This window comes from Diadema antillarum, unplaced genomic scaffold, assembly GCF_040938485.1.
Source record: "Diadema antillarum isolate AM-2024a unplaced genomic scaffold, OU_Dant_1.0 seq00002446_RagTag, whole genome shotgun sequence".
NCBI classification, from domain to species: Eukaryota; Metazoa; Echinodermata; class Echinoidea; order Diadematoida; family Diadematidae; genus Diadema; species Diadema antillarum.
In genome coordinates this window covers 1,481-15,528 of record NW_027273053.1, presented here as the reverse complement: position 1 = coordinate 15,528, position 14,048 = coordinate 1,481, and the positions used below count along the sequence as shown (strand labels likewise).

Sequence of the window (14,048 nt, the reverse complement as noted above, 5' to 3'; positions counted from 1 at the left end):
TTTGTAATCATTAGAACCAACTTCAAGTATTTCTAGATTAAGTTCTCTAACCATATCTTTGCTGCCATATGAAAAGTGATAGGAAGTATGATGTATCCCTCAAATAAGTAATTCTTCTGTAGTCATTCATGGTCTCTTGACATTATAATTTTTGTTGCATTTTTCACATAATCAAGTATAGGCTAATATACTAAGAATGCTGTGTTTAATTAAAATGATATGGATTTAATGTGAACTTTTTACTAGACTGTAGTTTGAGTAAAATCGCTTTGCAGAATGAAATTTGCACTGCTCATTCTGCAGGATTCTCAATATTTATTGTGCCTGCAGCTTCTGTAAAAAATGTTCCTCATTATAACTTTTTATGTCTTTAATATCGTGTGCATGGCAACCACATACTGCATATACCAAAATATTTCCTGGGGTTTCTATTTCCTTGAATTTTGCGAGTCAGGCACTATTCGCAATTCAACAACATACAAAAATATCAAGTCTGATTCCAAAATGAATGTGACGTGCAGGCATGCATTTCTCTGTTCATTGTTGTACTCCAAAATTGTGAATTTAACCCCTTGCAAAATTGTCATGAAGTCCAAATCCACAAAAAAACTACACTCGCTAAATGCATGGTGTACCGGTATACACTAGCTAGGAGAGCATGGCGCCTTTCAATACTCACTGCTGCAGAGTCTGGTTGTCGGCTGTTCAGTGTCATCCTGATGTCACTCTGAAAGAGCATCAAAATAGGACATCCATATAGTGTCATTCCCCATGTGGCACTAAGCATGTGAAGGGCTGTTACCATTTCTATTCACAGTAATTTCAGAAGACTCACATTCCATTACATCTGTTACAGACAGTATAAAAAAATAAATAAATCCTAAGAATAAGCTTATATCACAATATAGCCACTTATGTCCCATCCCTCCCCCCCCCAAAAAAAAATAATAAAAGACAAAGCAATCATGCATACACTTATTCAGGAATATAAACAGCATTATTGTAATAAAAATGGATACAAAAATTGTGAAGATGAAACAATATTTAACAGAAAGCAAAACTATCCAAACAATTTACATCTTTATAGGTAGGAGTAAATGTCAACACTGCATGGTCTTTTGTACTAATGACGCATTATTCCATGGGCAAGTTAAAAGACACAAGCTGTTGTTTTGGTTTTGTTTGTCTTTTTTGCCTCGGACCTTTCGATATGTAGAGAAAAGCGAGAGAAATTAAAACGCAAAATCTGGTCTATATTCTCAAAAACTGGAGAATGATACATGTATATAATAAGGAAGATAAAAAAAGAAAAAAAAGGAAGAGAAAAAGGTGCGATAGATAGAGAGGGAGGGAGGGAGGGAGGGAGAGAGAGAGAGAGCATATGACAGAGGAGCAGAGGAAGAAGAAAGAAGGTAATATCACGAATACAGTCAACCTCGCCTAAGTCGAATCTATTGGGACCGACGAAAACACTTCGACTTACACGAAATTCGACTTCCGCGAAAGTCGAATTTTTCTTCGACTTGTATTTCCTGACGAATTTTCATAATGCAGTGTCTTTTTATGTTTTTATTGGCCGCGAAATTACAGCAGATGGTAGTAATATGTTGTAATTAGTGTGTTTGATTTGTTCAAGTGTTAAAAAAGAATTCTGAAGCTCAATTATTGGACTGCGATAATCGAAATGCGTTGCACCTAATGTCTGCCACAGATCGTCAAACGAACGCGGGACTTCGGGGGCGTCGTCATTTGTTTGGAGATGTCGTTTTTATTTCAGCAAAAATTTCAAAACAATTAGAATTTTTTTGTGAACCTTTTCCGTAAAATAAGTCATTGTTGGTCGTGATTTGTTTAAAAAAATGTCTTTAATGTCTCGTCATAGCGCAAGACTTTCGCTAGACATGCGCGATGTTCCCTAAATCTTTGTGAAACCCGAACAGACCGCGAAGCTTTGGAGAATATCTCGCGGATGTTTCGCGATATTTCCCGATGAATTTTTATAATGCAGTGTCTTAAAGTCTTGTCATAATTATGTGCGAGACCCACAGAACTCTACACTGTATAGAGTTCTGTGGCAAGACATTCATCAGACGTGCACGATGTTTGCAAAATCTTCGTGAAACCCCAAACAGACCCCAAAACTTTGGAAAATGTCTTGTGTATGTTTCGCGAAATCCGCGAAGTTCTTCCAATCATTTTACGTCATAACTGCAATACCTGTTCATGTACCTTTTGAAACATTCTCACGAACGTTTGTCGCATGTTTCATGTTTGACCTTTTTAACGCTCTAAGGTTTTCTGCAAAACAAAATCATAGCAATACTGCCGTAGTACATCCACCCATTAACCCTATTCTAACTGGGGGGGGGGGGGGGGTCAAATTGACCCCCCCCTCGACGTTTCGCCCCATGATTTCGCAACGCGCAAAGATTTTGCCGCGTCGTTTCACGACTTTTTTTCATTGAAGTCTCCCGCATATTTTGAGACCAAATTTGCGACGTCCGGGTACACCGTTTTGAAGTTATGTAATGTTTTGCATATGCATGTCAACCAAAAAACAGCTCAAATTCATGATATCGTGTGCAAATCCAGTGCAAATTGTATTTTTTGGTTAAATTGATATAAATTAGATTATTTCAACTTTTAACCATTGAAATTAATCAATTCTAGTGTAGATAAGCCTGAAAAAATGCCTGGAACAAATTTTGGCAAAAAAACAATAGAAAACAAAAGGTCGAAAAAACAAAAAAATACATAAGAAATTAACAAAACAATAAAAAACAAAAGAAATTGATATCGATTGTGCTATTTTTTTTCACGAAAATTGTTCGATGTGTCTTGAGGAACTCTGAAACAAAAATTTAGCAATCCTCCAGTCTTTTTAATGGAGTTATAGGTGAAAATATGATTTCATGCACAAATTTGCATAATTAATTCATTAAAAATGGAAAGGCAGTATTTTTCTATTGTATGACCATGTAATCTTGTAATTGACATCCAGCTCTATCTTCAGGCATAATTTCGCGGCGATCGCACGATCAGCGGCCGAGATCTGAAGGGGGGGTCAAATTGACCCCCCCCCCCCCCCCCCCCCTCAGTAAAAACGTGGTCTCAAATAGCCCAGTTAGAATAGGGTTAAGCAACTATACCCTGTATATGAAAACGAAATTTTTGATATAAAAAAAATCCCAAAATACACTTTAAATTACTCCAATGCACGCGGACATTATATTTGAAACTTAAGATAATGTGTGGGGGAACCTAAAAAAAAAGATGCTTCTTTATTGCGGGGTATAGCCTAGGTCATTAGAAAAAAAAAAACCTAACTTAACAGTCTGCACACACATACGCAACGGAGAAATGAAAGGGAAAGAAAGGAGAAATACAGGAAAGAGAAAATCTACAACTCAAGACAGCTATATCAATCTCCTTGGCAACATCGTTCTCCAATGATTATTGAGAAATTTGCATGGCTGCATTTCTGACGCGTGTTTTTCGTTTACGGAACTGGCCGTATTTTAGCGAAAGTACACGCGACATTTACACATACATCAAGAGAACTTGGCACAAACTGCGCAAAAATGTGTGTTTTTGATTTGTTTTTTGCTTCATTGTCCGAACACATTCGGATAAAAACTTCCTGGAATGTTGGATTTTGCCATTCGTGTCCTTAGCAAATCGTTTGCGTGCTCCGAGAAATCTCACTGAGCTGCAAATGTTTGCGAGCGTAGAGAATACTAGGGAATTTGCAAGCAAATTCGTTAACAAATACAGTCAAACTCGCAGACTGTTTTTATTGTCGGAAACATTTTTTGTTGTCGCAAAGAAATTTTGAACACGCTACGCTCGCAAACATTCGCCACTCATTGAGATTGGTGGCTTGTACCAGATTGTGAGGATTTTTTCTTCTCCCCTTTTCCCCAAAACCCTGCTGTGACGCCCGCACATGGCTTGCCTCTACCCCTATTACATGTGATTTATGTTCTTCTCAGCTGGACATCAAGTATACATGTACAAGGGATATTGGGATTAACTTGTATTCGACCCATGGGAGTATTTCATTACAAAAGTAGTGCGTTTTTTCCTTCGTTTGTTTATTAAAGAATGAAAGAATGCTCACTTCCATGTTTGAATGACGTATGGGGAAAAAAAACTTCGACTTATGCGAGGGAAATAGCATGTATTTACACAAATCTGGACTCGAAATTATCTTCGACATAGGCGAAATTCGACTTGTAAAACTTCCACTTGTGAAAGATTATTTTAAAGAAATAATTAAAGAGAAAATCTGGACTTTTCTGGAGCTTCGACTTGGCCGAGTTTTCGACTTGTGCGAGGTCGACTTAGGCGAGGTTGACTGTATATGCAAGATGAGATAGACAGAAGGGAAGAATGACAGACAGGAGTCTTGTGTAATTGAGTTTCACGACTGTATGATAACACACCACAGAAGAAATCAAGAAAGACGGAGAGAAATATATCAAGCACCTCTCCACCCCCCACCCCTGTTGAAAAAAAAAAAATGCATTGGATATTTATGTTAGTTACTTACAAAGTTATTTTCGGTGCTATCATCGGCCGATAAAGAATCTGAGTTTGTGATTTTGAGAGATGTAGAAAGATGGAGACGGGCAGATGGATTTGCTACAGCTGGACAAACAGAAAAACAGACATACAGACAAGAAGACTATGCCCAAGAAATGTCTCTAACCTTTGCTGGGTCCAGGAGCTGGTCTATCTGTTTCTCTTTCTTCATGACATCATCCTCCAGACGCTGATTCTTGGCCTTCACAAGATCATTTTCTGCTCTCAGGGCATTTATTTGCTGCAAACGAAGGCAAAAGCGTTCACAGACTCACACTTTATACCTCGTAAGATTCATTTTTACAATCTTTCACAATAGAAAGCAGAAATGATGGACTCGAATAACTCAAAGAGCACAATCTTGTGTACAGAATGTGCAAAATGACAGGTTACCTCGTTTACTTAGAGATAATGGAAAGTATCCATAAAGCTTTGCAATTAACAGTTCCTACGTGATTCATCTGGCATAACAAATTGGACAGCTATCTCTCTACCTATGACAAACAAACAAATAAACAAACTATAAACCTCTTTTGATAAATGCTCTTTGGAGCTACCGACTCAATCTGTTTTTTCTTGCAGTTTTGCTCCATCCGTTCACTTCTTATCCTGTTGATATCTGTGTTCTATGAGCATTGACTAGAAAAGCTTCATTCTTTGGAACTAACAGGCCATGAGTCTGTTAAAATGTGATTAGCTTTTAATACCTTTTTCAGGTCGAGGATGTCGTCATACATGTCCTCCTGAGGTTTGTATGCGGGGACACCCTTCATATTCCTGTGGACAGGGTCTATGAGAGCAGCAACAGGTCACAGAGAGAAAATGGAAGACAAATGTTATGAATGTCAAACCTCACAAACACATTATATATAAATCAGCATTTTTGGAAAAATGTTGTCTAATGATATGGCGGTGCTGTTGTTATCACAGAAAACCATTTTTTTTTTAGGTGTCAGTATTACTATTCATGGTTGTCATGATGAGTAAGTGTACATAGAAGGTGATGAATTCCCCTGCCTGGTGTGATATTCACACAGTCTCTGGGTCTGGGTTCAGTTTAAGCTACACATTTTTTGTAACTCCAGACTTGACTTTTATGTCTAGACCCTGCCCAGTATTGTGTTGGTGGCATCATAAATGGGGCAGCTATGAATGGAGGATGGGTGAGTGCGGATGATGACTTCTGAAAGAAAGGACTTAGGAGATGACTGACCGCTGACCACTGCCTTGGGCTTGCCAGTCTTCCTAGGTGGCATGCTGAGTACCTTCTGCCTCAGGTAGTCACTGGTACTGGAGAATGCCTGAGACTTCTTGGGTACTCCGAGGTAGTTACTGCTCTTGGCGCAACCTGTCAGACCTGGGGGAAGAATAAGGTTAATGTTTGATGAGCACATTTTGTCTTCTGACCGACTTGAGCGCCCTTGTGTCTGATCTGACTATTCAAAATGATTAACACTGTTATCAATAGACACCACCCTGTTATCAAGAATGATGAAATTGTTCAGAATTCAAGTTTTGATGTTGCATAAAACATTATTATAGCATGTGTCAAGAATGTCTTAATTATAGTAAGGTATCTGTCTGTGAATATGATGGTGACAATTTTCCTGAACCATCTACTAACAGTAAATATCATTTTTCAGGAATTTGAAAAAATATATATATTTACAAATATATAACTTTTCTTTCAGCAATGTCATGTAAACTTGGGAGTAATGAAGTAAAAATAAAAGCTCTGAAGTTCAAATGGAATAAGTCCAAAAATACTTCCCGAAAACACATACAGGCAAAGTTTTAGTAGCATAAATGTCCATGGCAGGACAATATAATCACTGTTAGCTATAATAACTGCTCTTGCCATGGCAAAAATTTAAAGCTAGACAACTGGCTGTTTCTTGCTGCAGTGATATCAAATCATTGTGAAGTTCCTCATGAAGTGGGCTCCATTTAAATACCGCAGCACACTATTCAAGTTGTCTCTATGTTTCCCGCAAGAAATGTGGCACATATATTAGTTGTAGCCATGATGGGTAGAGCCTCTAAAAAACAAGTTATAATAGGGTAGGCATGAGCATTTTATTCATACAACTTTTAGAAAGATGTGAATGCTTCATGAGAGTGGTAAACTGAGACAGTTTGCTAAGTATAATTTCATTTTGTTTTGTTTTGCTTTGCTTTGTTGTTTGTTCGTTGGTGTCTTTTTTTCATGCTGTTTTTGTTGACAATGTAGCTGCTTCTGGACTGTTATTGAAGAGTAGAATTTAGGAGTCCAGTTGTGCCAAGCAATAGTCATTTCTACCTGCCAAATAACTGGATGTGCATTGGATGTTGAACATTTGAAATGCAATGAGTCTGCTGTGACTCTTATATGCCTGGCACAGATACGGTAGAAAGACTGACCTCCTTTGCCGCTCTTGAGACCGTCTAACCAGTACTCCCTGGCTGACTTTAGTCCCGGTGCACTCCCAGATCTGCTGGGCTTGTTCTTTGGCTTCCTTGTCCCCGCTGAGCCGAGGTAAGGGGATGCTATAAGATAATTTGACAATCGAGCAAACAGTGTAAGTAAAGCAGATGAGAGCTGGCTAATCCATAAGTGCCTTAATTTTTTATTGCATTTAGAACAAAAGCAACAGGAAAAAAAAACACAACATAATCCACTGACTTCCTCTGATCATTGACCATTGATTGCCTTTGAATGTTTCTACAGAAATGTGGTGCTCTATTAATGCTGTTTCATCATCATTCCAGGGTTTTCTAGCTTATTTCATATTGTGACATTGAGTATGTACTTCCAATGTCTGTTTGCATACTGTATGTGACAATACAACTGGTATTCACACAGTGTCACTCAAGTGACAAATCAATATCATGACATTAACATTATAACTCATAGATGTACGATCATCAACACAATTACATGGTAATGTGTCTGTGTACTTGCCGTCCATGTCTCAACCATACATGAGGAGGAAATAATAGTTAACTGACACTTACTAGAATTACAATGTCCTACAATTTACAGAATTGTACACATTGCCAGGATATGGTTTACAAACTTGTGTTATTAATTTGTAAGCACTCTATGCAGGCATGATTAAGCCTGCAACAGAATGCCAAAGATCCGTTAAGCAAAACGTCAGGGGGTTAATACTGACATCATTCCGCGTTTATGAATTCTTTCGTAGATTATGATGCTTTCCTGTTGGGGGACCACAGATAACTACAGTGCGCAATATCTATTACCTTGTGCGATAGAGGGAGGGGAGTAGAGGACAGAGGGAAAGAAAGATGGCCTCCAAAACAAAGAACACAAGTTAAATTTCAAATAGAATATATGCAAAACACAAAAATTATGTTATTATTAATTACAAAATCCTGAATGGGCAAGCCCCCAAGTATGTCACAGATCTCGTTTCTTTACGTTCCACTACTTCCTTAAGATCCCTCCGTTCATCCTTTACAATGCAGTTGACTCCTGGACCTCGTACAGTGTACTTCCACAAAATATGGTGATCATGCTTTTTCTATAATTGCCCCTTCTCTCTGGAATTCTCTACCTGCCTATATACATCTAGCTACTGCCGTTAATCAGTTTAAGACTCTGCTGAAAACTTATCTTTTTAGCAGATAGTCCTTTGGAATGGTACAGTTGTGGGTCGGTCGATGGAGGTGTACACTGATTTTGATTTTCAGTACTTATCGCATTTATACACTGTATCTATTTGCTGTATTTTTGTATTTGTATTTTTGTATTATTTTGGACTAAATATTAATTTTTCTGGTAAACTGTGCTCTTAGAAACATCCGTATTAAACGCCTTATAAAATGTATTGTATTATCATTATTATTATTAATTACATGTCAATTAAGAGGACATTACTAGAGTATATTTTGAAATTACAAAAAGTTCTAGCAAATATTCATGGACACACAATGACATTTATCAGATCAAAACTTTAAATCTATATACATGTATCTACATGTACATGACCAGATGGCACCTCATGTATTGTATTTCAAAATATTGCCAAAACTACAACATATTTTTGGCCTTTCAAAGAACATATCAGTACACTGAGTATAACCTGGAAATAAATTTGAGGCCATACATCATCTTTTGAGGAACTTGTAGATCAAACTTTTCATTGTGATTTCACAGGACTCATTTTGAGGCACAAATCAAAGCAAGCAAACAAACAAACAAACAAACAGACAGACAGACAGACAAACACAACTTACGCGGTTTCTCCCTCTGAGCACTCCTCCTGCCCGACTTGGGCCGATGGGAGGGGGAAGCCCCCCTACTACTTGGTGTCGGCGGCGCACTGACTTTCAGTTCTTCTTCACTAATATCAGAGTTGAATGAATCATCTGAAAAGCTGTAATCCTGAACAGGGGGAAAAAAGTGGACGCAAGAAATCTTTACTGTCGATTAAAAACAAAAAATAATAATGCCTACAATTGAACTTAAAATCAGTTTAAATACAAAAAAAAATACATGCAAAATTTTGCATACGTGGGGTACAGTCTCAAATGATCTCTAAAATGCAGTTGTGATGGCTCTTCTTCTTTTTCTTCTTCTCCTTCTAAATAATATTCTTGGTGTCGGCGGCACACTGACTTTCAGTTCTTCTTCACTAATATCAGAGTTGAATGAATCATCTGAAAAGCTGTAATCCTGAACAGGGGGAAAAAAGTGGACGCAAGAAATCTTTACTGTCGATTAAAAACAAAAAATAATAATGCCTACAATTGAACTTAAAATCAGTTTAAATACAAAAAAAAATACATGCAAAATTTTGCATACGTGGGGTACAGTCTCAAATGATCTCTAAAATGCAGTTGTGATGGCTCTTCTTCTTTTTCTTCTTCTCCTTCTAAATAATATTCTTGGTGTCGGCGGCACACTGACTTTCAGTTCTTCTTCACTAATATCAGAGTTGAATGAATCATCTGAAAAGCTGTAATCCTGAACAGGGGGAAAAAAGTGGACGCAAGAAATCTTTACTGTCGATTAAAAACAAAAAATAATAATGCCTACAATTGAACTTAAAATCAGTTTAAATACAAAAAAAAATACATGCAAAATTTTGCATACGTGGGGTACAGTCTCAAATGATCTCTAAAATGCAGTTGTGATGGCTCTTCTTCTTTTTCTTCTTCTCCTTCTAAATAATATTCTTGGTGTCGGCGGCACACTGACTTTCAGTTCTTCTTCACTAATATCAGAGTTGAATGAATCATCTGAAAAGCTGTAATCCTGAACAGGGGGAAAAAAGTGGACGCAAGAAATCTTTACTGTCGATTAAAAACAAAAAATAATAATGCCTACAATTGAACTTAAAATCAGTTTAAATACAAAAAAAAATACATGCAAAATTTTGCATACGTGGGGTACAGTCTCAAATGATCTCTAAAATGCAGTTGTGATGGCTCTTCTTCTTTTTCTTCTTCTCCTTCTAAATAATATTCTTGGTGTCGGCGGCACACTGACTTTCAGTTCTTCTTCACTAATATCAGAGTTGAATGAATCATCTGAAAAGCTGTAATCCTGAACAGGGGGAAAAAAGTGGACGCAAGAAATCTTTACTGTCGATTAAAAACAAAAAATAATAATGCCTAGAATTGAACTTAAAATCAGTTTAAATACAAAAAAAAAATACATGCAAAATTTTGCATACGTGGGGTACAGTCTCAAATGATCTCTAAAATGCAGTTGTGATGGCTCTTCTTCTTTTTCTTCTTCTCCTTCTAAATAATATTCAAAAATTTATGCAGCCAATCACAAAGATGAATTTGACTTGTATGCTTGTTTTGAAGAGGAATCTGGGCCTATGTAGCTTGACCTTGGATGATGTGAGAATACGATAAGAAGATCCTGAACCATTAAAGGAAAATTTCAGGCAATTTTCATAATTTCACATCATGTATTACATAAATATCAACAGCTCTATGTTTAGATTTGTGGACTTTGGTTGGTCCTTGAGCAGAGAAATCAATACTCTGAAAACCCCAAACAGACTAGAAATCTACACTGAAAAAGGTAGCAGCTTCATCATAAGAATGCATGAGTGATGGGGGCTCACCATAGGAATGCATGTGCATGAGCACGACTTTACTGTAGGAGGTTCAGATATTTCAGAAATGTACTAGACAGTGTCTATAGCAATGCAATTCCTTTAAATATACTATAGTTATGGGTAAACTCCGCCTAGCTGATAAACTCTGCCACTTGTAATGCGCGCACTGGGGGCCGAGTTTACCCATAAGTTTCTATGGTACCGCTTGCTTATAGTTATAACAAGGCCAACTGTGTAGAATCTATGCATAGCTTTCTGTTTCTGTTCTGCTTCCTTGGGCCCCAACTCATGCATTCTTATTATGGTGAAGCTTTTGTAGCTGCTAGCTGCTCCATGCTGTCATCATCCTTGACCTCGTTCATTGCGATTTGTTACAAATTTTGAAAACATTCCTATTCCCTATCCCAATCAGTAAATTTACTCAGACTTAACGCCTACTATAACGGTATTGGACTAAATTTACTCACTATAAATTCCGTACCCAGTGGCCAGTACAACCAATTTACAATAATATGTGACCCGCTACAACAAAAGGATCCGAAAGTCGGAGGAGGACAATTTTCTGAAAATGGCATGACATTATTCCCTAACTCTTCTACTTTAATTTCATATATAGCACACTTCATAAAAATACTCGGTTGCGGAGATATTGATGCTTTTATTAGTGCATGTCAAGTGGTTGAGGAAATCAGAGTTTGGAGAAAAACGCCTTCAAAGTTCTCCTTCCGACGCTGTCATGATAAAATTTCTAAGGGAGGCGAGACAGTTTTCATCGCTGGACAATAGAAGGCATGCTCCTAGTGACCTCCGCGATGTTCATTCAAGCTTAGCGTCAGCGGTCTTCGCACGACCAATCAGTAATCAGGATGCCACGCACTGACCAATAAGATCACTCCCTCGTTGCTAGAGGCGGGGTCTAGCTGCGGCGCTAAATACAAATCTTCGGACACGTTTCTGTTACGTTGAAAGTCGGGAAATCATGGACCAGAAAAACGTTGATTTCTTGCCTTTAATTTGATCATTAAGATTCAAAATTTCGGCAGATGATAGATAAAACATTAGATTACAAAATTATGCCAAAAACAGAAATCCAATTGTTTTGACCAATTTTGATGATGTGACTTCAAACTCGATTTTCTCGGCTTGGCCGTCAGCGACTTTAGGATCCTTTTGGCTTTTGTTAGTAGCGGGTCACATATAGATTCTAGAATATGTCTAGTAACTAGACCCTAGTTGTTCCATTGTAAAAGTCTGAAAATCTGCAAGAGTTCCCCTTTAACGTTTAACAAAATGGTTTCTGTGTGTTTATTTAAGTACAAATTTACTATCATTGAGTATCAATTAATACAGTTTGAATGAGTTAGCTAGTGAAATTGACTCGTCATTAAATCCCTATCCCTATTTTGTCACACATTAAATTTACTTACAAGCCCCAGGCAAGGCTCAGCTTGATAGATTGCACACAAAATCTATTAAGTATTGGAGCAATTCTCGTCTTCCCGTTTCTGCAATTTTGTGAAAAATGGGACAAAGAAAACATAGCGACTGAGCGATAGATTTCTAGACAAGATTAACAATATATGGGACTGAACAATACTGAACGTTTCATCACCGCGAGTGCAGAAGCCAGAGCACAGCTACAGCCGGAGGGTCGAGAAAGAGAAGAGCCAAACATGCCCAACAAGGTTTTCATGTATCTATTTACATTAATGTTAGTAAATAAATGCAGTTACCATTTTGATGACCTTTACGAAACAGTCAAAAGTAACAAAATTCACAACGAGTAACTCACCTCAAAATCGTGTATTGTTGGCATGGTTACACTTTCGCTTCCATTTTCACACGGTACAGGCGTTGAAACGCCATTGCATTGCCGTGTGCCTGCCTAGCGCTAGCCTGCACTGCCACTGCCTGCTCCAACCTGTGCCTGCTCGCTGTCACCACGGCGAAGGTACCTCCTGTCAATTCAATTGGGGAAATGCTGCAACAGATTCAGTCTTCTGTCTTCTGTTACCCCACAGGTTGGACGGAAATTTACTATCCTTGCAGACGTTGTTTGGAGCTTTTACTACAGACAAAGATGTAAGCGTACGGTTTCTTTAATTGAAAGTGAAGTACAGCAGGGAATCGGATAGGTAACGCTCAAGAGACGATCAACGCAGGATCAGGATGATGCGATGCTGGATGAAATATTTGCAAAAGCGCCCTCTCGTGTTTCCTGTGTCAGCAAGTGCATTGCGATGCTCAGTTTTTTTCATGTCATGCATTGGAAGAGGACCAGTCCAGGGGCCCGTTGCATGAAAGTTATGACTTTGCCATCCAATGGTAACTTCCATGGAATTCTTTATTTTGATTGGCTGTTGAGTATTGCTGCCATGGTAGTTACCATTGGATGGCAAAGTAACCATAATAGTAACTTTTATGCAACGGGCCCCTGGCTGACGACGAGGAGGAGGAGGAGGATGCGATGAGGAGGAGCTGGAGCAGGAAACACAGGAGGGGGGGGGGGGCAGTACAGAACATGGAGGTAGACGAGAAGCAAAATAAAATTAAAGAGAAAATGGGAAAAAGAGAGGAGCAGAAGGAAGGAAGAATGGAGAAGAGGGAGAGGGATAGGAAGGAACTATATTTAGGACTAGAAATGTGAAGAAGCATCAAGCTTGAATGTGAGGTATGAGCATGTCGTCAGGTTTGTACAGGTCCTTTCAATACTCCGAAGGCTCATCAGTTTACCTTGCGCGGATCCGATTCCACACACACCAGTCCTTCAGGAATGTGTATACTAGTACCACCAAAACGATGATATCCATCGCAATCACAATTCCAAACAGTAGGTATATAATTACATTCGATTATGGCCTCATCTTAAATTTTCGTGATTAAGTATAAAACAATTTAAAAAAAATCCCATCACTGGTAGAAGTACAATACTTAGTAACCTCCCGTGAAATATCTGATAATTTCAGTTCTGACTATAATGTTGCATGAAAATGAAAATTGCAGTGAATACTTGGGGAAGAGATTATTTGCCAAGACAGTTTAAAACCCCCAACAAACTTTTTATCAATGTTGTATTTTGAACCAAGAACTGTTTCTCTACCCTCTCTATACTTGTACACTGTATACTCCGGCAAATCCCAACCCTGGAACTGCCCCCCCCCCCCCCCATAAAAAAACCCAACAACACACATACACACACATACAAACAAAACAACGACAGAATAACATTGGAGACATCTTTCTCTAGGTTAGCAATATGTCACACGAGTTAACGGTGATAAATACTAGTTTATGAAATACTTGTACTATAACTTTAGGCTGTTAGTGTTTACATTCAAAAAATGGCATGAAGATGCATAATTTGCCGGTTTGACAGAGCAGTAC

At 38.2% G+C, this 14,048-nt stretch overlaps 1 protein-coding gene across 1 annotated transcript in view; it reads right to left on the bottom strand.

Moving 5' to 3' along the window:
- Positions 1-12,530, bottom strand: part of LOC139714810 (uncharacterized) — a 30,787-nt gene extending 18,257 nt beyond the window's left edge. Inside the window, exons 1-7 of the mRNA XM_071626465.1 lie at positions 12,457-12,530; positions 8,824-8,971; positions 6,985-7,110; positions 5,798-5,941; positions 5,292-5,374; positions 4,712-4,825; positions 680-727 (exon numbers count right to left, since the gene is read on the bottom strand). Of these exons, the coding sequence (XP_071482566.1) occupies positions 680-727; positions 4,712-4,825; positions 5,292-5,374; positions 5,798-5,941; positions 6,985-7,110; positions 8,824-8,971; positions 12,457-12,480 (687 nt within the window). The 5' untranslated portion in view covers positions 12,481-12,530. The remainder of the gene's footprint in view (positions 1-679; positions 728-4,711; positions 4,826-5,291; positions 5,375-5,797; positions 5,942-6,984; positions 7,111-8,823; positions 8,972-12,456) is intronic.
- Positions 12,531-14,048: the final 1,518 nt, after the last annotated feature.